This window comes from Chelonia mydas, chromosome 7 (assembly GCF_015237465.2).
Source record: "Chelonia mydas isolate rCheMyd1 chromosome 7, rCheMyd1.pri.v2, whole genome shotgun sequence".
Taxonomy (NCBI): domain Eukaryota; kingdom Metazoa; phylum Chordata; order Testudines; family Cheloniidae; genus Chelonia; species Chelonia mydas.
Genome location: NC_057853.1, coordinates 56010844 through 56037729, shown reverse-complemented (window position 1 = coordinate 56037729; position 26886 = coordinate 56010844). Strand labels below are relative to the sequence as shown.

General features: G+C 45.3%; 2 protein-coding genes across 2 annotated transcripts; both read left to right on the top strand.

The window, feature by feature from the left end:
• The first annotated feature begins 307 nt into the window (after positions 1-307).
• LOC119566830 (cytochrome P450 2H2-like) lies at positions 308-10726 on the top strand. The gene is made up of 9 exons (XM_037905118.2): positions 308-487; positions 1858-2020; positions 2491-2640; positions 4455-4615; positions 5476-5652; positions 6919-7060; positions 8039-8226; positions 9072-9213; positions 10041-10726. Exons 1-9 carry the CDS (start codon positions 308-310, stop codon positions 10220-10222), a joined length of 1485 nt encoding a protein of 494 aa, XP_037761046.1. The 3' UTR covers positions 10223-10726.
• A 4387-nt stretch (positions 10727-15113) lies between these two features.
• On the top strand, positions 15114-26632 carry LOC119566831 (cytochrome P450 2H2-like). Its single transcript, XM_037905119.2, has 9 exons — positions 15114-15295; positions 16679-16845; positions 17315-17464; positions 19764-19924; positions 20785-20961; positions 22214-22355; positions 24458-24645; positions 25288-25429; positions 26258-26632. Exons 1-9 carry the CDS (start codon positions 15120-15122, stop codon positions 26437-26439), a joined length of 1485 nt encoding a protein of 494 aa, XP_037761047.2. The 5' UTR covers positions 15114-15119; the 3' UTR covers positions 26440-26632.
• The last annotated feature ends 254 nt before the right edge of the window (positions 26633-26886 follow it).

The window sequence follows — 26886 nt, the reverse complement described above, 5'->3', positions numbered from 1 at the left end:
GGAAGTTTGTAGAGCCTTAGAAGGTTTCACATGATGATTAATTTTTTGCTCTGTCAGTGAGTACACAAGGGGCAAACACAGATGATCAGCAAACAAAGGTTCAAAGGAGTTCATTCCTAGTTTGTCAATATCCAGTAACCCTTCCTGAGCCCTAGATAATCTTGTTGACCCAGAAGAATTGAGAACTGCAATTGGCTAATTGCTTGCACTTGCCATTGTACTTTTGCAGCATACAGTATATAAAAGATGGATTCTGAAATACAAAGTAACCCCCAGTTAGAACCCAGAATAATTGCTACACTCTGCAATGGAACCTCTGGGAGCAACAAGTGTTTTCCTGGTGATTTGTGTCTCTTGCCTTCTTTTCCTTTCAGTATGGAGAAAGGTGTCTGGAAGTGGGAAGCTGCCACCTGGCCCTCTTGCTTTTCCCATCATAGGGAACACGCTGCAGCTGAATATGAGGAACTTGCCCCAATCTATACATGAGGTAAGGGGGCTTTCTCCTTATCCAGGGCTTTGGCTCAGGTGGGTTTTAAGCAGAGACTGTGGAAAGAGAACTCTGAAATTTCTGGGGTTTGCACAGTGGCTCAACTCCTCATGTTTAAGGCTGAATATTTTTTCCACAGAAATATTTAATCTTGAATGCTAGATACAACCTCTTCCTGGCAATGTGTTATTTTTATGATAATGTGTCTTATTCACAGGTAAACCAGAATACACCCTCTCAGTTGTGCTGCAGCCTGTACAGATTATCCTGCAGTGGGGAGTGTGGTCTGGTGGGTTAAGCAGGGAAGCAGACAGCAGCCCTAGGTTCTGGTCCCAGCTCCGCAACTGATTACATGTGTGTGCCTGGGGAAACCACCAAAGTTCTTTGTATGTTTCCCTCTTGTAAAATTGATCTAATGATACTTGCCTTCTTCACAGGACAAGGGTAAGGCCTAGACTGTTGCTCTACTCTGTAAAGTTGACATATCCCTCCTGGGTGGAGATCCAGAAAGGACAGTGATTGTAAAAGGGCTCCTCTCCCCACACACATCCAGGGGTAAATTGCCTTATAGGAGGACTCAGGTCCAGCATTCTGGTGGACTCACCTTTCCTTGGCAGCTGCTCCAGAGAGAGGGTGAGACTGACTCTATATCCTAGTGGTTAGGCCTAGGTCGCTCACCCAGGATATGGGAGACCCAAGTTCCTTTCCCAATGACTATTCACTTATTGATATGCAATGGAACAGCTTCAACAGGAAAGATGGAGAGAGTCCTGCTCCAGAATGACCCACAGCATGGTGGTTTAGGGCACTCTCCAAAGAGAGGGGAGACCTGGATTCAGATCCCTTCTTCACATCAGGTATGGGGGGGAATTAAACCCGGCTCTCCCACATCCCAGGTGAGTAGCATTCCCACTAAACTAAAAGTGATTGGGGCGGGAGGGGAGGGAGGCACCTCCTCCTCCTCTTCTGGTGCATGTTGTATGGATCTAATCTGTTAGGTGAGCTTTAAGAGCAGATGAGCGAGGGAGGGCAACACTGCATTTGAGGATCCAGACAGGGCTCGGGCGTGTGTTAGGCGCTGGCCATAAGGACTGAGGTAGCCGTGTGCATGCCCAGCCACAGATTTTATAAGTGCCTCCGGGAATTCAAAGGTGGAAACTTAGGCACTGAGGGAGTTGAGGTGCCTAGAGGGTTAGCTGGTGGTTTTCAGGATCTACATTTTCCATTTAGGTACCTGTTATCCCTTTTTTAAGTGTAATCCTTGGTGGCAGGAGAGCTCTTTCACCAGTTTGTAATTTGATCCACTCTCCTTCTTATTCTTAAGTGGATTTAGTAAAAACGTATTGGTCCTTTGTGTTAATCTTTTACAGCTCAGTGCAAAGTATGGCCCGGTTTTCACAATATGCTTAGGCTCACAGCGGGTTGTGGTGCTGTATGGACAGGAGGCTGTGAAGGAAGCTCTGATTGATCAAGGGGATGAGTTCAGTGGAAGAGGAAAACTGGCACTGGCTGACAAGCTTGCCAAAGGAGCAGGTATATTGCTAACAACTTCAGCATGTAGCGCTGATGTTCTCTGTATGTGGAGAAAACGACTGAGAAGACCGTTGGTGTTTCATTTAGTCCTGCTCTTTGAGGGATACTCACTATAGCCACTTATTCATGTCCAGTGTATTTCTTATTTTTACATGGTACCAGTATTATGTACTTTGCTCTAATTACTGTGACAGTTTACACTGTGTTAGAGAACAAAATACAGCCATTGCGCGTGGCAATCAATGGAATTATTTTTCTTGTTCATAATTGCTATAAACAGCAATGAGATTAACGTGTGGGATTTTGAGTTACATACAGAAAAAATGTAATCCAGGGTCTCCAGTACAACACAAATACAATAATGTTTGCCTTGACGTTGAACCTTTCAATGACCCATGTTTCCCTAGGTTAGAAATTTAGCAAATTGAGTCTGCCCCCACCCTTCTTTCCTATTCTCCTCCCTTTTCCAGGCATTATATTCAGCAATGGGGAGCGGTGGAAGCAGCTTCGCCGATTTGCCCTCACCACGCTCAGAAACTTTGGGATGGGGAAGAAAAGCATTGAGGAACGGATCCAGGAGGAAGCCTGTTTTCTGGTGGAAAGGCTCAGAAACACACACGGTGGGGAATTGCTGCTTGTAATTCGGAAACTGAGGAGTCAGCTAAAGATTCTTGTCTTCCTTTATTTTGTGATCTTAACTTTGGTTCAAACACCTTATAACTCAAGCCATTTGCTGCACATATAACAACCTGTGTTTAATATAAAGGAAAAATATGTGAGAAAAGTTCCCGAGATGACCTTTCCTGGCTGTTATTTCCCATGTTTTCGACCCTCTGATCTGTGGCCAACGGGCAAATGGAAAATGTTTGTCCAGAGCAGGCAGAAGCTAACACAGTGAACCATGTTAGAATGGATTAGTTTATCTTCCGTGTGTTGGGCTAATAAGACACTCAGGCCTACAGCTTGCTTATTCTGATTTTCTTCTCTGCGAGATGTCTGATACGAGTCTGACTCCTACACTGCATGGGGATGGTCTCCCGAGGAAAGTTTGAAATCACTGTGTAAATTTACAGTGCTTCCTAGGAGATGATGATGCTTTTATTATTTATTTATTTATATTCTATTAGTTTCTAGAGGTCCCAGCCAAGGCTGGGGATCCTTCGCCTATGGGTTGTGCTAACAAACAGTTTGAGACCATCCCTGCCCCAAGCAACGTACATATTAAATACACATGCTGAAGAAAAAGTGGAGAAAGGAAGAATTATTTTCTCTCTTTTAGAGATGGGGAACTGAAACACAGAGAGATTAAGTGACTTGCTCAAGGTCACACCTGGAAGTTTGTGGCAGAGCTGGGAATTGTATCCAGATTTCCTGAGACCCAGGCCATTGCCTTAACCACAAGACCATCCCACCTCTTGCAATGTACAGTACACCATTAAGGGCTAAAATGAAGTTGACTGTCCATCTTGGTGAATTGTGTGTATGAGAGGAGAATGCACGGAGAACCTTCCCCACCCGTGATTCAGAAACAAGGGAGAGCCACTTTACTGCTCTTGCCTCGTGTGTATCCTGAGACAAGGGCAGCTGCTCCTGTAGATAAAAGAAATCTGCCTGGGTGAGGGCCAGGAGCAGGAGTCTGCTGTGAGGCGAGAACACACTGCATGGAGAAAATGCTGCTTCTGGATGTTCTCGCTGTGCAATGTGGTCTCAGGTCAGAGGGGTGAAGTCTTGTAGACAATTCCCTTGAATACTGCATAGCTTAGCTTCAGTTAATTGGCGAAGTATTGTCTTCCCACAGAAACTAGTATCCAACTGGGATACTAAAATCTTAGAGAGTCTCACCGAAGCAGGAAGGGAGTTGAGTGAGATGGAGGTAACTGGGCTGAATGGAACTTACCGAAGCTTGCAAGGAGAGATTGTTTCGGTAAAAGGAATGTGTGTAGAAGCCTTTATTGTTTCTTGTTTTTGCTCTGTGTGCTGCATACTTTTGAGTGGATAAATAACACTTTGTTTTGGAGATTGGTTTTTTTTGAATTGCTTTGATCACCCGCTGGTCACAGGTCCCTGGAGGGAAAGGGCTCACAGGTGCCCAGCACAGAGCAGCCTGTCATGCTAATATAGTTGGGAAGTAGTGAGTCTGCTGCTCAGCTATCCAGTCCAAGGGTGGTTACACTGCGGGGTTCCTCCCATTCAGAGCATGGCAGGAACTCAGCCTGTCACCTGAGGTGGGGTCTGGAGAGGGACTGAGGGGGGTCTAAAGCCCAGCTCACCCTGGAACTGTGACACCAGAACTCACCCTCCCCAATGAATATTCGGGACTGCACTCTCGGCCTGGGGCCAGGACATCCAGAACTTCCCAATAACATCAATGGATGTGATGCTGTAGGTGAAAATACTGAATTAAAAATTGGACTCTGGCTTGGTTTTGTTGCAGAGCGACCCTTTGACCCCACCATCCCTCTCACCCATGCTGTCTCCAACATCATCTGCTCCGTTGTCTTTGGGAACCGGTTTGACTATGAAGATCAGAAGTTTCTGGCATTTATTAATCTCACAGAGGAAAACAATGAACTCTTCCGCTCTTTCCTGGGACAGGTGTGTTCAGTGGTTTTTTCCACTCTTCTCCTTTGTAATGGGGGAAGGGATAGATCTTTCTTTCTTTCACTGTTACTTTTCCTTAAATAATTATTTCGTTCCCATAATGTTCCTGTTCTCCTCATAAGACTTGCAGCTATTACCAATCCCAGCCTCAAACTTGTTTCTAAGGATTATTTAAATTCCCACACAAACCACTTTATTTGCTCAGAATTACGTTGGCTCAAGGACATTCCCTTTCAACACTATTGGTAAAAATCAAGAAAACTGCCAATTAAAACATTAGCATCCAAATCATTGCAATTCACATGCCTTAGTATATTCACAATGGGATACCTGAATGTGGTCACATTCCTCACCTGCAAAGCAAACTCCTTTTCGTTTCTAGTACACAGCCACCCACACATCCCATTGCTGAAAATCTCACCAAATGCACAACAGTCGAACTCAGTCAAAATCAATGGAGTTCCAGCAGCAGAGAATTTGGCCCCTTGATTCCAACCTGAGGAAGACTAAGATATCTTTTATGTTTTATTTCTGCCTATGAAAATCTGAGCTAGGTGTGGGAACCTGAGTGTGATTTTCAAGAACAGCACGTTTGTATTGGTGATGCTTTTGTGTTGGAAATAATGGAGTTTATTGTAGCGAATAGAACTGAGTGTCACTGCAGTTTCTGTGAGGAATATGTGTGTATTGAGTAGAATGAGTTAGTGAAGCATGAGACGTTCTTTCGAATGCATTTGCACAGGAACGTGCCACAAAAGTATCGTATTGTGCTGCTGTAACTGAGTCAATTGGGTCAATTGATTATTTGGTGTGTCCAGATAAACCACGGTGTGCTTTTCCTTCCATCCTTCTAGCTGTACAATTTTTTCCCAACTCTCATGGATTATATACCTGGGCCTCATCACAAGTTAATTAAAAATTCGGAGAAATTTAAAAGCTTTGTTCTGGAGAGAGTGAAGATGCACAAAGAGTCTCTGGATCTCAGCTGCCCTCGAGACTTCATCGATGCTTTCCTCATCAAAATGGAACAGGTATGTGAGGGCAGCCGCCCTTCCCCTTTGCTGTGGAGTGGGTTATACATATCGTGGGTATTTATCACTCTGTACAAGACCCAAAGGCAGACCTGGTCTCTGCCCCTGGGATTTACATTCTAAAAGGCAAGCCCTGCTCACCTCATTTGTGTGAGTAGTGCCGGTGATGCCAGTGGGACTACACCAGTGAGGAAGACAAATCTAAGGGTATGTGCACACTGCAATGAAAGACCCACAGCACAGCCACGGCTGGCTCAGGTCAGCTGACTTGGGCTTGAAGGGCTCGGTCTGCAGGGTTATAATATTGCAGTGTAGATGTTGGTACTTAGACTGTAGCCCAGGTTCTGAGACTCTTCCCTCTTCCTGGGCCTCAGACCCAGGGCTACAGCCCAAGTCCGTATGTCTACACTGCAATATTATAGCCCCTCAACCCGATCCCCACGAGCCCGAGTCAGCTGACCCAGGCCAGCCGTGGGTTTTTTATTGCAGTATAGACATCTTAAAAGGACAGAGCACCCAAAGCAGGTATCAAAAGCACTTGGAAACAGATAGATTGGTTCTGTTTGTAATTTAGCCATTGAAAGAGGTTTTATTAAGTCGGTGGACAGAGGCACTTTTACTGTTCTGTGTTAGCCTCAGTGGAGTTAGCAGGAGAAACCAGTTTCAAAAGGCTGCCTATGCCCACCCCTACAGACCTAACCTACCATCTGCTTCTTTGGAAACCCCTCCTGCTAATCTCATGTAATATTTTGCAACGACAGCCTATTACAAGTTCTATCAGTGCACTCCTCATTCACCAGGTAGCCAGGCATTTGTGTTTTCGTGGGTTTTTGCCTCCTTTGGAGCATCAGACTCAATCCATCTGGCTCCAAGATTAAAAACTGGTTAGAAACATTTGGTTTCCTTTCTAATTCAAGGTTATCAAGGCCATTCGTGCTGCCCAGGCAAACAAAATAGGAAAGCAAAGGAATCAACAACAACAAATTCAATTTTAACCGTTAGAAATACAGATGAAAACTAACCTAGTTACTGTAATGCTCCAGTTCTTCTCTTTTACAAAAGACCACCTATTTCCACAGCAATGGCCTAAATCACCCGCGAAGTGCTACTGCAATCTCCAGGGCCGTGCCCCATTTTCTGTAAGGATTTTTATAAAGATGCCGAGTGGGTCACAGAGCAGGTAGAAGATGAGAGGGTTTGGGCCTGTATGAATAGATCCCACACTTAAAGTCAATGATCCAACAACTATAACAAGTCTCTCTACAGGAGCAACAGAACGGCCAGTCAGAATTTAACACTGAAAACTTGGTGAGAAGCACATTGGATTTATTCCTTGCTGGAACAGGGACATCCAGCACCACCCTGAGACATGGACTCCTGATTCTTCTGAAATACCCAGATATAGAAGGTACCCCACAGACACACACACAATTTTAAGTTTTGGAGAGGTGAGGGGATTGCATGGCTCAAGGAATCTGTAATGGGGTACAGATCCCTGTCCCTTAAGTCACTAGATCAAATCTGGCTTGGGCTGGAAGTGAGCCATGTCACCACTGTGTGCAGGCTGATTTGTGAGAGAGGTGTTTGGGGATGGGTGTTTTAGTTCAGTTTGTGTGGACAGGTGTCTGCATTTGAAAAGCACCATCACAACTGCCATTACTCGGCCTCCTTATGGGCAGTCTCAGCAGAGGGCCTTCAGACTGAGTAGGCCCTTGTGACTGGATTCCTTTCTCACCTCGCGGTTCACATTAAGGCTCACAAGCCAGGGGAAAGTGTATGTGTTTGTGTGGGGGAAGCCTGCGCTGCCATTGGCCAGATGGTGCCTGGTCTGTGGGTAACAGGTACCTTTGCATTCTCGGGCTGTCAGACTGGCACCCTCCCCTCGAATTAAGGCAAAGCCATTTCGTTTTAGGATTTAATCATCTTGTAGGTGTCAGGATTCAGTAAGGGCTTAAATCAAAACTCTGTCAGTGCAAGAGATTTATCAAAACCCAGTTAATATACAGCGCTAATTCCCACCTCATCAGCTTCCTCCATGCTCATGTGGATGATTGACTTTGGTGTGGGAAAATTTTAGGCCTCAATCTCTTGTGTAGCAGTTAGTTATATGCTCTGGTGATAACATCATACTGTGCTCTCTTTTATAACATAACCAGGCATGAGCCATATCACTGCCCTAATAATTACATTATAGACATTTTGTCCTAGATACCACGTACAATAGTTTCAGTAACCCAAAACTAACTGTTATATTGTTATAACTTGTTATATTCCCAACATGTATCTGCTGAGACGTGTATATTTCTGACTGTGTGACAGAATGGGGGCAAAATTATGGGAATCCTGTTCTTTAGCTTTATTGTTAACCTTGTTCATTTGATGACAGTGAAAGTTCATGAAGAGATTGACCGTGTGATTGGCCGAAGCCGAAGCCCCTGCATGGCGGACCGAAGCCAGATGCCCTACACAGATGCTGTGATACATGAGATGCAGAGATTCATTAACCTTGTCCCGATGGGTGTCCCACATGCAGTGACCAGAGACACTCACTTCAGACAATATGTTATCCCCAAGGTTAGTTCTCAACATTTCTCTGAAAAATCCAGTTCTACGTTTTCCTTTTTTCAGTTTTGAATTATTCACAATAGAAATGTTTGCCCTGGTTTGAGCATGACAGGTGTTTTTCACAGTTACCAACAACATTCCAGTTATTATTGCACGAAGAAGAACAGAACCCTGCATTCTGCAGACTCAGCTCTCCTTCCAGAAGACAGGCTTAGAGCCTCGTTCAAGCTTTTAGATATGGAATAGATATCAAACAAGTGTGCAATAGTTTCCCTCTTTTTGGGAGTCTCTTTGGGGAGTTCAATTTCTGAGCTGATTCCATCTCCACCAAGCTTTAGACATTCTGAGGTGTTAATATGCACAACAACTCGCAGTGATCATGTCTTAGGTTGCTAACTGAGTTTCACTTTGAGTTGTATAGGGCTTTTTAGCATTGTTGTCTTGGTGTTAGTTAGTTATGGGGAAATTATTGGTGTGATGACTAAACTATAAAGACCAGGGAAACTCAAATGCTTTCAAATAGCAGCTGAGAGATGCACCTAACACTTCTGGATCTTAGCCAGACTTTCCCAAACCTGTTTGATGTAGAAACCAGGGTGGTAACCTAATGGGAGCAGCTTTTCTCATGAAATTCCAGGATCTAGTTGTTCCAGGTGGGCTGCAGTTTGGTGGGGTTACCTTTTGTCATGGAATCTGAGTATTTCTAGTTCTGGTTGAAGGCATGAATTTCCCGGGGATGCAAGGAAATGAAGGAAAGAAAAATGTGTCCCACTACCCAGCTCAGTGAATTCTGTGGGCTTTTCACTTTGAACAGTATCCACTTAAACTTTCTTTATCTGTGTTTACTAAATCAGGGCACTACTATATTCCCTGCTCTGCAATCAGTCCTAGGTGACAGCAGGGAATTTCCAAAGCCAGAGCAATTTAACCCGGGACATTTCTTGGATGAAAATGGTGCCTTTAAGAAGAGTGACTTCTTCATGCCTTTTTCTGCAGGTAAAAAAAGCCATGTTTATTTCAGATCCCAGACCATTCTCTCTTAGCTTTGTCTTGAGTATATAAAGAGTTCTCAGACTGTAGTCTGCAGAGCATTTTTGGGCCAGCCATGAAGCAGAGCCTCTCACAACAGCGAAGTATCTGTTGGTCTCCATTCTGTTTTTTAACTAATTGAACATGCACTACTCTCCACTCTGCCTGGCAACTTCACATCTTCCTTTGTCTGTCTGTGTCAGCTCGCGGTGGATGTATTGTGATTGAATGTGCATGCAAAAAATTGAAGGGAGTAACATGCAACAGGGCAGAAGCCGTCTGCATAGTCACTGGGAGAGAGATCAGTAGGGGCTGCTTAACTTCTCAACTTTACTCCAATCAATGAAGATCCCGTCACTCTGTTAAAAAACCCTGTTTGCTGTTCTCCATCCTACTACTCAGTATGCCTGCACCTCGCTACCTGTTAATTCCACCTTCCACTCGAGAACCACTGTGTCATTCCCCCCTTAAACATATTAACTGACTTGGGACCTGCATTAACTCTTCCTCAAACCCCATTATCTCCCCACCTGTCTCCACATATTTGTATTTAAAGAGCTACTTACTCTGTGGAACTCAGCCTTTGAAATGATCTGTGAGTGGCTTCTTAAGACCGCAAATGCTTTCATACCTTCCTGAACTCTGAGAGACGGTCATTATCCTCCATGTCATTACCCGGAATCACTCTGTGCATCTAATTTTAATCTGGAGGTTTACTTCCATTGTAACAGTATTTAACATATGTTGCAAAGAAAGATCTCCTGCATCTCCTCAATATTCCTTTTTCATTGCAGGGAAACGGATTTGTGTGGGAGAGGGTCTGGCTCGGATGGAGATATTTTTGATACTGACAATGATTTTGCAGAATTTTACCTTGAAATCTCTCGTTGACCCCAAGGACATTGATATAGCTTCACTACCAAGTTTAGTGTTAAATGCACCAAAACCATACCAGCTCTGCGTTTTGCCTCGATAAAGATCATGAAAAGTCACCTCAATGTCCTACACCAGTAGTAAATTTGATTGTCTATGATCCCGGACTCATTAGTACAGTGACAGAAATGAACTCATTGTCTTGAAACAGACAGATAAATAACCTGGCTTTTTAAGTAACTGTGATTTAACAAAATTAAATGCAATACCAAAAAAAAAATTAAATTATTGACTCCAAAGGTATGTACAATAACCCAACAGTGTTCTTAGCCTGGCTCAGGTGCGAATCTGTTCCTCACATAAGCTGGGTATGTTTTCAGTTCATTTGTGGTGCAGTTGACAACAATTGAAACTACTTTTGACAGCCATAAATGCTGCTTTATTTACAAGGGGCTAGTATGTTTCCAGCTCTTGAGGTCTGATCAGCCAATCAGAGTAAATTGTGGTGATGTAATGCTTATGATTGGACAACCTGCTTTGATGCGGGGAGTTTCTGTGGCACTGGACTGAACTAGAGTTCCCCCTCCCTTGCTCATTCATGTAATTTCAATTTAGCTCAGTGGAATTAAACTTTCACTTAATAAAGATTCTTCTTATTTCTCCAGCTCACCTCCATGCTCCTATATATTTATTTAATTAACATATTTATTGCAGCTATCCAACACATTGCAGGTCAGGGACTTAGCTGGGTTGATGGTGCCTAGGGCAAGAGAAGTTGTGCAACTGTCTATCTTGAGCCGGTTGATCAGACACCCTATGCTTAGGGACCCTTACCCCTATGGGCGTCACATATACATCACCCTTAGGATACAAAGTTAGAACCTCACGATCTGTGTGTTTCCTTCTCCTCTCCCTTCCTTTCTCCTTCCAGCTCTCAGTATCAAAACAAATATGCTCTCAGGATCAAACCAATATGCTCCAGTGTATGGTTGAGCTGCAGCAAAGGCAGCTGGAGCACAGACCGCTGCTACAGCCCCTGTGTAACCAACCACCCTCCTCCCCAAATTCCATAGCCTCCTCACCCAAACGCCCAAGAAAGCAGTGGGGGGGCCTCTGGCCAACTAGCCACTCCACCACAGAGGATTGCCCAAAAAACAGAAGGCTGGCATTCAATAAATTTTAAAGTTGTAAACTTTTAAAGTGCTGTGTGGCATTTTCCTTCCCTCCTCCACCACCCCTCCTGGGCTACCTTGGTAGTCATCCCCCATTTGTGTGATGAATGAATAAAGAATGCATGAATGTGAAGCAACAATGACTTTATTGCCTCTGCAAGCGGTGATCGAAGGGAGGAGGGGAGGGTGGTTAGCTTACAGGGAAGTAGAGTGAACCAAGGGGTGGGGGGTTTTATCAAGGAGAAACAAACAGAACTTTCACACCGTAGCCTGTCCAGTCATGAAACTGGTTTTCAAAGCTTCTCTGATGCGCACCGCGCCCTCCTGTGCTCTTCTAACCGCCCTGGTGTCGGGCTGTGCGTAACCAGCGGCCAGGCGATTTGCCTCAACCTCCCACCCCGCCATAAACGTCTCCCTCTTACTCTCACAGATATTATGGAGCGCACAGCAAGTAGTAATAACAGTGGGAATATTGGTTTAGCTGAGGTCTAACCGAGTCAGTAAACTGCACCAGCGCGCCTTTAAACATCCAAATGCACATTCTACCACCATTCTGCACTTGCTCAGCCTGTAGTTGAACAGCTCCTGACTACTGTCCAGGCTGCCTGTGTATGGCTTCATGAGCCATGGCATTAAGGGGTAGGCTGGGTCCCCAAGGATAACTATAGGCATTTCAACATCCCCAACAGTTATTTTCTGGTCTGGGAATAAAGTCCCTTCCTGCAGCTTTTGAAACAGACCAGAGTTCCTGAAGATGCGAGCGTCATGTACCTTTCCCGGCCATCCTACGTTGATGTTGCTGAAACGTCCCTTGTGATCCACCAGAGCTTGCGGCACTATTGAAAAGTACCCCTTGCGGTTTATGTACTCGCCGGCTTGGTGCTCCGGTGCCAAGATAGGGATATGGGTTCCGTCTTTGGCCCCACCACAGTTAGGGAATCGCATTGCAGCAAAACCATCCACTATGACCTGCACATTTCCCAGAGTCACTACCCTTGGTAGCAGCAGATCTTTGATTGCGTGGGCTACTTGCATCACAGCAGCCCCCACAGCAGATTTGCCCACTCCAAATTGATTCCCAACTGACCGGTAGCTGTCTGGTGTTGCAAGCTTCCACAGGGCTATCGCCACTCGCTTCTCAACTGTGAGGGCTGCTCTCATCTTGGTATTCATGCGCTTCAGGGCAGGGGAAAGCCAGTCACAAAGTTCCATGAAAGTGCCCCTACGCATGCGAAAGTTTCGCACCACTGGGAATTGCCCCAGACCTGCAACACTATGCGGTTCCACCAGTCTGTGCTTTTTTCCCGAGCCCAGAATCAGCGTTCCACCGCATGAACCTGCCCCATTAGCACCATGATGCCTGCATTGCCAGGGCCCATGCTTTCAGAGAAATCTGTGTCCATGTCCTGATCACTCACGTGACCGCGCTGACGTCGCCTCCTCGCCCGGTATCGCTTTGCCAGGTTCTGGTGCTGCATATACTGCTGGATAATGTGTGTGGTGTTTAACGTGCTCCTAATTGCCAAAGTGAGCTGAGCGGCCTCCGTGCTTGCCATGGTATTGCGTCCGCACAGAAAAAAGGCCCGGAACGATTCTCTGCCATTGCTCTGACGGAGGGAGGGGCGACTGACGACATGGCTGACAGGGTTGGCTTACAGGGAATTAAAATCAACAAAGGGGGTGGCTTTACATCAAGGAGTATTTCAGGCAGGACTTCACGGAGGGTTCCAATAAGAAATGGTGCACCTAAGTAATTGTTCTTATTGGAACAAGCAGGTTGGTCTGGCCTCTGATTGATACGTGGCTAGATTTACCTCGCTGCACCTTCTCAGTGAGTGACTGCAGTGTGACCTAGAGGAATGAGTCCCCTAGACGGGGGGCGGGGAGGGGAAGCAAATGAGTACAAAACACATCTGGTCTATTTCTTGTTTTGATCCACTCCATCTATCTTTTACATCTTTGGCTGACAGCAGACGGTGCAGAAGGACTGCAAGCCATCCACATCTCATGGCTGCTCGGCAGAAGATGGTACAATAGGACTGCTAGCCATCCTCATCTCTTGCCTGCCCGGCAGAAGATGGTACAATAGGACTGCTAGCAATCCGTATCGCCTGCTTGCTCACCATAAGATGGTTCAATAGGACTGACTGCAAGACTAAAGAGAATGACCTGGTCAAGTCACTTCTAATGTAGTCCCTGCACCCATGTCTGCCCAGGCGCTCCCGGCCGACGTGGCCAGGAGCACATCGGACATGACGATGACGGCTACCAGTCCTATCGTACCGTCTGCTGCCACAAGGCAAGGGGTTGCTGCTGCTGTGGAGCAATGCAGTACCACGTCTGCCAGCATCCAGGAGACATACGGTGACGGTTACCTGAGCGGGCTCCATGCTTGCCGTGGCATGGCGTCTGCACAGATAACTCAAGAAAAAAGGTGCGAAACGATTGTCTACTGCTGCTTTTACGGAGGGAGGCAGGGAAGGGGGGACTGACGACATGTACCCAGAACCACCCGCGACAATGTTTTAGCCCCATCAGGCATTGGGATCTCAACCCAGAATTCCAATAGCTACCCACAGTGCAACACTCCGGAAGTCGACGCTTGCCTCGGTACTGTGGAAGCACTCCGCCGAGTTAATGCACTTAATGCACTTAGAGCATTTTCTGTGGGCACACACACACTTGAAAATATAAAAACGATTTCTAAAAAAACGACTTCTATAAATTCGACCTAATTTCGTAGTGTAGACATACCCTAAGGCCTTCGATGTAGACTGTGCTTCTATCCTTTCTCCAGAGAAACTCAGAACCCTCATCAATCTAAGCTATGAAATCAACAAACTTCTGTCCCAAAAGGCTGAGTTTGCTTTATTCTGTTTGAAGCAATACGACTGGGAATTTGGCAAGAGAGCTGGCAAGCTGTTGGCACACAGATTTAAGCATAAGGCTTTCAGAAATAAGATTGCTCCTGTTCACGATTGTAGCAATAAATTATATACAACACAGTCAGATATTAATAAACAGTTTCATCTAACTGATATTTAGCTGAAGAAGAAATCAGTGAAGAGGCCCTAGATAACTTTTTTTGGTAGACTGTCTCTGCCACAGTTCTCTGACTCTCAGAAGGAACTTTTAGATGCCTCTGCAAGGGGCTCTGTGGGGCTGCTCCTGGCCCTCCCCCAGGAAAAAGACCCTGGTGATGGCGGCTCCTGCCCCTCCCTCTGCCAGTTACAGGCACGCTTAGCACCTGTCTCAGGCAGCGGTGCTTTAGACTCCTCACACCTGTGTCTTAAGTTGGCCAGTGGGCCTGGGAGGGCAACAAGAGGAAAAGCCAAGATGGTGGCCAGCTCAGAGAGGGCCTGGCAGGGGAGAGGGTGTAACAGCAGTTTTCTCAGCTGTAAATTCTATTCCTCCAGCCTTAATCTAAATCCTGCATAGCAGCATGAAAGGCACTCACCATTGTATGTTCCAGCTGGCACCAAGCCTCTCAAGATACGTGCAGATGGAGGATGGTGAGTTCATGGAAGTTTGTAGAGCCTTAGAAGGTTTCACATGATGATTAATTTTTTGCTCTGTCAGTGAGTACACAAGGGGCAAACACAGATGATCAGCAAACAAAGGTTCGAAGGAGTTCATTCCTAGTTTATCAATATCCAGTAACCCTTTGTTAGCCCTAGATAATCTTGTTGACCCAGAAGAATTGAGAACTGCAATTGGCTAATTGCTTGCACTTGCCATTGTACTTTGCACCATACAGTATATAAAAGATGGATTCTGAAATACAAAGTAACCCCCTGTTAGAACCCAGAATAATTGCTACACTCTGCAATGGAACCTCTGGGAGCAACAAGTGTTTTCCTGGTGATTTGTGTCTCTTGCCTTCTTTTCCTTTCAGCATGGAGAAAGGTGTCTGGAAGTGGGAAGCTGCCACCTGGCCCTCTTGCTTTTCCCATCATAGGGAACACGCTGCAGCTGAATATGAGGAACTTGCCCCAATCTATACATGAGGGGTATAAAATCTATAAAGGGGGCTTTCTCCTTATCCAGGGCTTTGGCTCAGGTGGGTTTTAAGCAGAGACTGTGGAAAGAGAACTCTGAAATTTCTGGGGTTTGCACAGGGCTCAACTCCTCATGTTTAAGGCTGAATATTTTTTCCACAGAAATATTTAATCTTGAATGCTAGATACAACCTGTTCCTGGCAATGTGTTATTTTTATGATAATGTGTCTTATTCACAGGTAAACCAGAATACACCCTCTCAGTTGTGCTGCAGCCTGTACAGGTTATCCTGCAGTGGGGAGTGTGGTCTGGTGGGTTAAGCAGGGAAGCAGACAGCAGCCCTGGGTTCTGGTCCCAGCTCCGCAATTGATTGCATGTGTGTGCCTGGGGAAACCACCAAAGTTCTTCGTATGTTTCCCTCTTGTAAAATTGATCTAATGATACTTGCCTTCTTCGCAGGACTAGGGTAAGGCCTAGACTGTTGCTCTACTCTGTAAAGTTGACATATCCCTTCTGGGTGGAGATCCAGAAAGGACAGTGATTGTAGAAGGGCTCCTCTCCCCACACACATCCAGGGGTAAATTGCCTTATAGGAGGACTCAGGTCCAGCGTTCTGGTGGACTCACCTTTCCTTGGCAGCTGCTCCAGAGAGAGAGTGAGACTGACTCTATATCCTAGTGGTTAGGCCTAGGTCGCTCACCCAGGATGTGGGAGACCCAAGTTCCTTTCCCAATGACTGTTCACTTATTGATATGCAATGGAACAGCTTCAACAGGAAAGATGGAGAGAGTCCTGCTCCAGAATGACCCACAGCGTGGTGGTTTAGGGCACTCTCCAAAGAGAAGGGAGACCTGGATTCAGATCCCTTCTTCACATCAGGTATGGGGGGGAATTAAACCCGGCTCTCCCATATCCCAGGTGAGTAGCATTCCCACTAAACTAAAAGTGATTGGGGCGGGAGGGGAGGGAGGCACCTCCTCCTCCTCTTCTGGTGCATGTTGTATGGATCTAATCTGTTAGGTGAGCTTTAAGAGCAGATGAGCGAGGGAGGGCAACACTGCATTTGAGGGTCCAGACAGGGCTCGGGCGTGTGTTAGGCGCTGGCCATAAGGACTGAGGTAGCCGTGTGCATGCCCAGCCACAGATTTTATAAGTGCCTCTGGGAATTCAAAGGTGGAAACTTAGGCACTGAGGGAGTTGAGGTGCCTAGAGGGTTAGCTGGGGGTTTTCAGGATCTACATTTTCCATTTAGGTACCTATTATCCCTTTTTGAGTGTAATCCTCGGTGGCAGGAGAGCTCTTTCACTAATTTTGTAATTTGATCCACTCTCCTTCTTATTCTTAAGTGGATTTAGTAAAAACGTATTGGTCCTTTGTGTTAATCTTTTACAGCTCAGTGCAAAGTATGGCCCGGTTTTCACAATATGCTTAGGCTCAGAGTGGGTTGTGGTGCTGTATGGACAGGAGGCTGTGAAGGAAGCTCTGATTGATCAAGGGGGTGAGTTCAGTGGAAGAGGAAAACTGGCACTGGCTGACAAGCTTGCCAAAGGAGCAGGTATATTGCTAACAACTTCAGCATGTAGCGCTGATGTTCTCTGTATGTGGAGAACACAACTGAGAAGACCGTTGGTGTTTCATTTAGTCCTGCTCTTTGAGGGATACTCACTATAGCCACTTATTCATGTCCAGTGTATTTCTTATTTTTACATGGTACCAGTATATGTACTTTGCTCTAATTACTGTGACAGTTTACACTGTGTTAGAGAACAAAATACAGCCATTGCGCGTGGCAATCAATGGAATTATTTTTCTTGTTCATAATTGCTATAAACAGCAATGAGATTAATGTGTGGGATTTTGAGTTACATACAGAAAAAATGTAATCCAGAGTCTCCAGTAGAACACAAATACAATAATGTTTGCGTTGACGTTGAACCTTTCAATGACCCATGTTTCCCTAGGTTAGAAATTTAGCAAACTGAGTCTGCCCCCACCCTTCTTTCCTATTCTCCTCCCTTTTCCAGGCATTATATTCAGCAATGGGGAGCGGTGGAAGCAGCTTCGCCGATTTGCCCTCACCACGCTCAGAAACTTTGGGATGGGGAAGAAAAGCATTGAGGAACGGATCCAGGAGGAAGCCTGTTTTCTGGTGGAAAGGCTCAAAACAACACACGGTGGGGAATTGCTGCTTGTAATTCGGAAACTGAGGAGTCAGCTAAAGACTCTTGTCTTCCTTTATTTTGTGATCTTAACTTTGGTTCAAACACCTTATAACTCAAGCCATTAGCTGCACATATAACAACCTGTGTATAATATAAAGGAAAAATATGTGAGAAAAGTTCCCGAGATGACCTTTCCTGGCTGTTATTTCCCATGTTTTCGACCCTCTGATCTGTGGCCAACGGGCAAATGGAAAATGTTTGTCCAGAGCAGGCAGAAGCTAACACAGTGAACCATGTTAGAATGGATTAGTTTATCTTCCGTGTGTTGGGCTAATAAGACACTCAGGCCTACAGCTTGCTTATTCTGATTTTCTTCTCTGCTAGATGTCTGATACGAGTCTGACTCCTACATTGCATGGGGATGGTCTCCCGAGGAAAGTTTGAAATCACTGTGTAAATTTACAGTGCTTCCTAAGAGATGATGACGCTTTTATTATTTATTTATTTATGTTCTGTTAGTTTCTAGAGGTCCCAGCCAAGGCAGCTCCTTTGCCTATGGGTTGTGCTAACAAACAGTTTGAGACAGTCCCTGCCCCAAGCAACGTACATATTAAATACACATGCTGAAGAAAAAGTGGAGAAAGGAAGAATTATTTTCTCTCTTTTAGAGATGGGGAACTGAAACACAGAGAGATTAAGTGACTTGCTCGAGGTCACACCTGGAAGTTTGTGGCAGAGCTGGGAATTGTATCCAGATTTCCTGAGACCCAGGCCACTGCCTTAACCACAAGACCATCCCACCTCTTGCAATGTACAGTACACCATTAAGGGCTAAAATGAAGTTGACTGTCCATCTTGGTGAATTGTGTGTATGAGAGGAGAATGCACGGAGAACCTTCCCCACCCGTGATTCAGAAACAAGGGAGAGCCACTTTACTGCTCTTGCCTCGTGTGTATCCTGAGACAAGGGCAGCTGCTCCTGTAGATAAAAGAAATCTGCCTGGGTGAGGGCCAGGAGCAGGAGTCTGCTGTGAGGCGAGAACACACTGCATGGAGAAAATGCTGCTTCTGGATGTTCTCGCTGTGCAATGTGGTCTCAGGTCAGAGGGGTGAAGTCTTGTAGACAATTCCCTTGAATACTGCATAGGCCCCGCTGCATTACAGGAGTTTGTGATGATGCTACAAGCAATGGCTCAGGCAGAATCCTCTGAATGGGATACTGTCTGTCAGGCCTGTGTAAAGAGCTCACGGCAGACAGGCAGGCCTCACTCGGAGAGGGACTGATGGTCCCTGGTCAGACCAGAGTGTGTCAGGCAGAGAGCAGCAAAGGAGACAGTGTGAAAACTGATTCCCAGCAAAATGGGGACAATCATTTAATATAAATTTACAGAGATAGCATTGGGGAAGCCCTAGGTGGAGAATGAGGGAAATATCTGTGTTATTTTTCATAAAAAAACCTTGTGCTCCTCAGTTTACCTGTGTGATATTATCCTGCCTGACTGTACAGAATTAAGGAAAAGGAGGCTGAAAGGGGAACAGCAAGAGGAAATGAAATAATGGCAAAGATAAGTACGATCAGAGAGAATGCCACTGGTAATAATGGAGAAGCTGTTAGTTTGAGAACACCCCCAGCTTAGCTTCAGTTAATTGGCAAAGTATTGTCTTCCCGGACAGAAACCAGTATCCAACAGGGATACTAACATCTTAGAGAGTCTCACCGAAGCAGGAAGGGAGTTGAGTGAGATGGAGGTAACTGGGCTGAATGGAACTTACCGAAGCTTGCAAGGAGAGATTGTTTCGGTAAAAGGAATGTGTGTAGAAGCCTTTATTGTTTCTAGTTTTTGCTGCATACTTTTGAGTGGATAAATAACACTTTGTTTTGGAGATTGTTGGTTTTGTTTTTTTTTGAGTCGCTTTGATCACCCGCTGGTCCCAGGTCCCTGGAGGGAAAGGGCTCACAGGTGCCCAGCACAGAGCAGCCTGTCATGCTAATATAGTTGGGAAGTAGTGAGTCTGCTGCTCAGCTATCCAGTCCAAGGGTGGTTACACTGCGGGGTTCCTCCCATTCAGAGCGGGGCAGGAACTCAGCCTGTCACCTGAGGTGGGGTCTGGAGAGGGACTGAGGGGGGGTCTAAAGCCCAGCTCACCCTGGAACTGTGACACCAGAACTCACCCTCCCCAATGAATATTCAGGACTGCACTCTCGGCCTGGGGCCAGGACATCCAGAACTTCCCAATAACATCAATGGATGTGATGCTGTAGGTGAAAATACTGAATTAAAAATTGGACTCTGGTTTGGTTTTGTTGCAGAGCGACCCTTTGACCCCACCATCCCTCTCACCCATGCTGTCTCCAACATCATCTGCTCTATTGTCTTTGGGAACAGGTTTGACTATAAAGATCAGAAGTTTCTGGCATTCGTTAATCTCACAGAGGAAAACAATGAACTCTTCCGCTCTTTCCTGGGACAGGTGTGTTCAGTGGTTTTTTCCACTCTTCTCCTTTGTAATGGGGGAAGGGATAGATCTTTCTTTCTTTCACTGTTACTTTTCCTTAAATAATTATTTCGTTCCCATAATGTTCCTGTTCTCCTCATAAGGCTTGCAGCTATTACCAATCCCAGCCTCAAACTTGTTTCTAAGGATTATTTAAATTCCCACACAAACCACTTCATTTGCTCAGAATTACGTTGGCTCAAGGACATTCCCTTTCAACACTATTGGAAAAAGTCAAGGAAACTGCCAATTAAAACATTAGCATCCAAATCATTGCAATTCACATGCCTTAGTATATTCACAATGGGATATATGAATGTGGTCACATTCCTCACCTGCAAAGCAAACTCCTTTTCGTTTCTAGTACACAGCCACCCACACATCCCATTGCTGAAAATCTCACCAAATGCACAACAGTCGAACTCAGTCAAAATCAATGGAGTTCCAGCAACAGAGAGTTTGGCCCCTTGACTCCAACCTGAGGAAGACTAAGATATCTTTTACGTTTTATTTCTGCCTATGAAAATCTGAGCTAGGTTTGCGAACTTGAGTGTGATTTTCAAGAACAGCACGTTTGTATTGGTGATGCTTTTGTGTTGGAAATAATGGAGTTTATTGTAGCGAATAGAACTGAGTGTCACTGCAGTTTCTGTGAGGAATATGTGTGTATTGAGTAGAATGAGTTAGTGAAGCATGAGACGTTCTTTCGAATGCATTTGCACAGGAACGTGCCACAAAAGTATCGTATTGTGCTGCTGTAACTGAGTCAATTGGGTCAATTGATTATTTGGTGTGTCCAGATAAACCAAGATGTGCTTTTCCTTCCATCCTTCTAGCTGTACAATTTTTTCCCAACTCTCATGGATTATATACCTGGGCCTCACCACAAGTTAATTAAAAATTCGGAGGAGTTTAAAAGCTTTGTTCTGGAGAGAGTGAAGATGCACAAAGAGTCTCTGGATCTCAGCTGCCCTCGAGACTTCATCGATGCTTTCCTCATCAAAATGGAACAGGTATGTGAGGGCAGCCGCCCTTCCCCTTTGCTGTGGAGTGGGTTATACATATCGTGGGTATTTATCACTCTGTACAAGACCCAAAGGCAGACCTGGTCTCTGCCCCTGGGATTTACATTCTAAAAGGCAAGCCCTGCTCTCCTCATTTGTGTGAGTAGTGCCGGTGATGCCAGTGGGACTACACCAGTGAGGAAGACAAATCTAAGGGTATGTGCACACTGCAATGAAAGACCCACAGCACAGCCACGGCTGGCCCAGGTCAGCTGACTTGGGCTTGAAGGGCTCGGTCTGCAGGGTTATAATATTGCAGTGTAGATGTTGGTGCTTGGACTGCAGCCCAAGCTCTGGGATTGTTCCTTCTTTGTGGGCTTCAGAGCCTGGGCGAAGCCCTAGCCCATATGTCTACACTGCAATATTATAGCCCCTCAACCCGATCCCCACGAGCCCAAGTCAGCTGACCCAGGCCAGCCGTGGGTCTTTTATTGCAGCCTATACATGTCTTAAAAGGACAGAGCACCCAATGCAGGTATCAACAGCATCTGGCAATGTATAGGCTGGCTCTGTTGGAGGTTAGCCATTGAAAGGGTTTTATTTACAAGGTGGACAGAAGCACTTTTACTGGTATGTGTTAGCATCAGTGGGATTAGTAGAAGAAAGCAGTTTCTAATGGCTTCCTATGCCGACACCCACAGACCTAAGCTATTACCAGCTTCTTTGGAAACCCCACCTGCTAATCTCCTGCAATATTTTACAGCAACAGCCTCTTCGATGTTCTACCACTGCACCTCTCGGTCAGCAGGTAGCCAGGCATCTGCCTTTTCAGTGGGGATCTCACTTTCTTTGGAGCATCAGACTCAATCCTTCTGGCTTGAAGGCTAAAAATTGGTTAGAAACATTTGGTTTCCTTTCTGGTTCAAAGTTTTCAAGGGCATTATTGCTGCCCATGCAAACAAAATATGAAAGCAAAGGGAATCAACAACAGTTAAAAATACAGATGAAAACTAACCAGGTAAAAGTAATGCTCCAATTCTCCTCTAATAGAAAAGGCCATATATTTCCACAGCAATGACCCAAAACACCCCAGCAGTGCTACTGCAATCTCCAGGGCCGTGGCCCATTTTCTGTAAGGATTTTTATAAAGATGCCGAGTGGGTCACAGAGCAGGTAGAAGATGAGAGACTTTGGGCCTGTATGAATAGATCCCACACTTGCAGTCAATGATCAAACAACTATAACAAGTCTCTCTCTGCAGGAACGACAGAACGGCCAGTCAGAATTTAACACTGATAACTTGTTAAGAAGCACATTGGATTTATTCTTTGCTGGAACAGGGACATCCAGCCTCACCCTGAGACATGGACTCCTGATTCTTCTGAAATACCCAGAAATAGAAGGTACCCCACGGACACACACAATTTTAAGTTTTGGAGAGATGAGGGGATTACATGGCTCAAGGGATCTCTAATGGATACAGACCCCTGTCCTTAAGTCACCAGACCAAATCTGGCTGGGGCTGGACGTAACCCACATTAGCGCTGTGTGCAAGCTGTTCACTGGTTTATGTGAAACTGAGAGATGTTTGGGGATGGGTGTGTTACTTCAATTTGCATAGACAGGTGTCCACATTTGAAAAGCACCATCACAACCGGCATTACTCCGCCTCCTCAGGGACGGTCTCAGCACAGGGTCCTCAGCCTGATTAAGACATTGTGCCTGGATTCCTTTCTCACCTCCAGTCCAAGTTAAGGCTACTGGGCTGGGGGAAAGTGTATGTGTTTGTGCGGGAGAAACCTGTGCTGCCATTGACAAGAAGGTGCCCGGTCTATGGGTAACAGGAGCCTTCGCATTCCAGGGCTGTCAGATGGCCCCCTCTGTGATGGGATTCCCGCTGTACAACCTGGAACTGGGGTACCATTGTTCCCCCCCTTAGTGTTCCAGCCTGGGCTGTCTTTCATAATGCTTTGCTAGTGACAAGCAGCAACCCCCTTTGTGAGCTGTTATCACTGAGTACAACAGCATGTGGAGCCCCACACGCAGATACATTGCATGAATGCTCCCTGAGCCTTTCATGAATCACATAGAGAAAAGCACCATCAAATCTCCCAAGCCCCCAGCCTTGCACCTCAGAGCTGCACCGTCTTGCTGTGGTCAGAAGCCCGACCAGTGTAAGTTCATTACCCAGTCCAGCCCTCCCTCGATGTGGAGAGGACATGCACTAGCCTTTGTAAACTGAACTGAGATTTCCCAAGCACTTTAACCAAAACACACTGTTTTAGGTAAAGTATAAAAGAGGTTTATTAACTACAGAAAGATAGATTTTAAGTCATTATAAGTGGTAGGCACAAAAGGTCAGAGAGAGTTACCAAAGAAAATAAAAGGTAAGCACGCAGTCTAAATCCTGAACCTCATTAGACTGTCCAGTGTTTGGATCAAGCTGTTCTCACCCCACTGGATGTTGCAGGTAGGTTACAATCCTTAACACATAGGCTTCCCCTTTAAGCCTGGGACCAGTCTTCTCAGTGCAAGGCTTGGTCTTCCCAGCATTGTTTTTGCTTCCAGTGTAGGTGGGGAGGAGAAAGGCAAAAGCATGAAGCCACTGTCCTCTATTTTATATCCGCCGTCCATGTACCTGGAAAACACTAGCTCAGATATGTCCTGGTGGGCTTTGCTGAGTCACAGAGTGGAGCAATCTCCCATTGTGTGATGCTTGTGCAGCTCTCTTACAGCACTGTAAATCCCTTGTTTAAAAGTCCCTCGCTGATTAATGGTAGTTTAACACCCTCCTGGGAGTGGATCCCCTCCTTTGTTGTCACTGGAGAACTGGCAGTTGCCAACTCTCAAGTGTACAGCATATTTCAGTAACAACCATAGAGCAAAATCTCCTAACTTCATACTCACTAATGATATACATATTTGGACAGAACAGTGGGTTTCAGCAGATCATGACCTTTCATATAATATCTTACATGGCATGCTGTGTATGAAATATATCATAATCATATGACAGGAGTGGATATGGGGGTTTCAGGGTGCTGCTTTGAGATACAGAGTGCTACACCCTCCCCTCAAATAAAGGCAAGTGTTAGAGATTTATCAACACCCAGCTAATATCCAGTGCTAATTCCAATCTCATGGGCTTCCTCCAAGGTCATGTGGATGATTGACTTTGATGGGGGGAAATTTTAGGCCTCAGTCTCTTGCGTAGCAGTTAGTTATATGCTCTGGCGATAACATCACACTGTGTTCTCTTTTAGTACACAACCAGGCATGAGCCATATCACTGCCCTAATAATTACATTTTTGGCACTTTATCCTAGATACCACGTACAATAGTTTCAGTAACCCAAAACTAACTGTTATATTGTTATAACTTGTTATATTCCCAACCATGTATCTGCTGAGACGTGTATATTTCTGACTGTGTGACAGAATGGGGGCAAAATTATGGGAATCCTGTTCTTTAGCTTTATTGTTAACCTCATTCATTTGATGACAGCGAAAGTTCATGAAGAGATTGACTGTGTGATTGGCCGAAGCCGAAGCCCCTGCATGGTGGACCGAAGCCAGATGCCCTACACAGATGCTGTGATACATGAGATGCAGAGATTCATTAACCTTGCCCCGATGGGTGTCCCGCATGCAGTGACCAGAGACACTCATTTCAGACAGTATGTTATCCCCAAGGTTAGTTCTCAACGTTTCAAGCAGGCTGTGCAAAGCTTTCCCTCTTTTTGGAGCCTCTTTGGGAGGTCAGTTTCTGAGCTGGTTTCATCTCTCCACCAAGATTTAGTCCTACTGACGTGTTAATGTGCACCACAACTCACAGTGACCATGTTCTAGGTTTCTAATTGAGTTACACTGGGAGTTGTATAGGACTTTTTAGCTTTAATAAAATGATGATGATAATAACAATAATAATGCATTTTATTTCTTATAAATAGTGATGTGGAAACCATTGGTGCAATGACTAAATTATGAAGACCAGGGAATGTCAAATGCTTCCAAACAGCAGCTGAGAGATGCACCTAACACTTCTGGATCTTAACCAGACTTTTCCCAATCTCTTAGATGTAGAAATCGGGCTGGCAGTCTAATGCGAGGAGCCTTTCTCATGAGATTCCAGGGTCTCCTTGTTGAAGGTGGGCTCCCATTTGGTGAGGTTCCCTTTTCTCCTGGAATTTTAATATTTCTGGTTCTGGTTCCAAGGGAGCAGGAAAATGAAGGAAAGAAAAACATGTCCCACTACCCAGCCCAGTGAATTCTGGAGGCTTCTCTGCTGTGGACAGTATCCACTTTAACTCTCTTTATCTGTGTTTGCTAATTCAGGGCACAACTATATTCCCTGTCCTGCAATCGGTCCTATATGACAGCAGGGAATTTCCAAAACCAGAGCAATTTAACCCGGGACATTTCTTGGATGAAAATGGTGCCTTTAAGAAGAGTGACTTCTTCATGCCTTTTTCTGCAGGTAAAAGAAGCCACGTTTGTTTCAGGTCCCAGACCATTCTCTCTTAGCTTTGTCTTGAGTAAACACAGAGTTCTCAAACTGTAGTGTGCAAGAGACTTTTCAGGCCGTTCATGAAGCAGAGCCTCTCACAACAGTGAAGCATCTGTTGGTCTCCAGTGTCTTTTTTAATTTATTGAACACGCACTACTCTCTGCTCTGCCTGACAACTTCACACCTTCCTTTGTCTGTCTGTGTCAGCCTGCAGTGGACAAATTGTGATTGAATGTGCATGCAAAAGTAAAATTGAAGGGAGTAACATGCAACAGGGCAGAAGTCGTCTGCATAGTCACCTGGAGAGAGATCAGTAGGGGCTGCTTAACTTCTCAACTTTACTCCAATCACTGAAGATCCCGTCACTCTGTTAAAAAACCCTGTTTGCTGTTCTCCATCCTACTATTCCGTATGCCTGCACCTCCCTACCTGTTACTTCCACCTTCCACTCGAGAACCACTGTCATTCCCCCCATAAACATATTAACTGGCTTGGGACCTGCATTAACTGTTCCTCAAACCCCACATCTGCCCACCGGTCTCCACATATTGATTTTTAAGAGGCCACTTATTATATGGAACTCAGCCTTTAAAACAATCTGTGAGAGGCTTCTAAAGCCCCCAAACACTTCCATACCTTCCCGAAATCTGGCAGACAGCAATTATCCTCCATGTCATTACCCTGAATCACTCTGTGCATCTAACTTTAATCCGGAGGTTTGGTTTCATTGTAACAATATTTAACATATGTTGAAAGAAAGATCTCCTGCATCTCCTCAACATTGCTTTTTCATTGCAGGGAAACGGATTTGCATGGGAGAGGGTCTGGCTCGGATGGAGATATTTTTGTTACTGACAACTATTTTGCAGAATTTTACCTTGAAATCTCTCGTTGAACCCAAGGACGTTGATATAACTCCAGTGACGAGTTTTGGGTCAAATGCACCCAAACCATACCAGCTCTGTGTTTTGCCTCGATAAAGACCATGAAAAGCCACCTCAATGACCTTGAATGAATTTGGTTGTCTATGGTCCTGGATTCATTAATACAGAAATGAACTCATTGTGCTGTAACAGAGACAGATAAATAACCCAGCTTTGTAAGTAACTGGGACTTAACAAAATTAAGTGTAATACCAGAAATAAATATATAATGGCCCCCAGCCAGGTATAGTGACCCTGCAGTGTTCTCAGATGTGACTGGTTTTGACAAAAGTGGGGTAAGCTTTCAGTTCATTTGTGTGGTAGTTCATGTCCGGTGTAGCATTTTGGAAGCTTAGCTTGTCATGTGCCAACATGGCTAGGCAGCAGTTGTGCGGAAAAGGACCTAGGGGTGACAGTGGACGAGAAGCTGGATATGAGTCAGCAGTGTGCCCTTGTTGCCAAGAAGGCCAATGGCATTTTGGGATGTATAAGTGGGGGCATAGC

Excerpts from the sequence above, each read along its gene's own strand:
- LOC119566830 (XM_037905118.2), top strand. The coding sequence starts at position 308 with ATGGAACCTCTGGGAGCAACAAGTGTTTTCCTGGTGATTTGTGTCTCT. Across the intron at positions 488-1,857 it reads TGCCCCAATCTATACATGAG|CTCAGTGCAAAGTATGGCCC; the intron begins GTAAGGGGGCTT and ends AATCTTTTACAG. Across the intron at positions 2,641-4,454 it reads AAGGCTCAGAAACACACACG|AGCGACCCTTTGACCCCACC; the intron begins GTGGGGAATTGC and ends GTTTTGTTGCAG.
- LOC119566831 (XM_037905119.2), top strand. The coding sequence starts at position 15,120 with ATGGAACCTCTGGGAGCAACAAGTGTTTTCCTGGTGATTTGTGTCTCT. Across the intron at positions 17,465-19,763 it reads AAGGCTCAAAACAACACACG|AGCGACCCTTTGACCCCACC; the intron begins GTGGGGAATTGC and ends GTTTTGTTGCAG. Across the intron at positions 20,962-22,213 it reads TCCTCATCAAAATGGAACAG|GAACGACAGAACGGCCAGTC; the intron begins GTATGTGAGGGC and ends CTCTCTCTGCAG.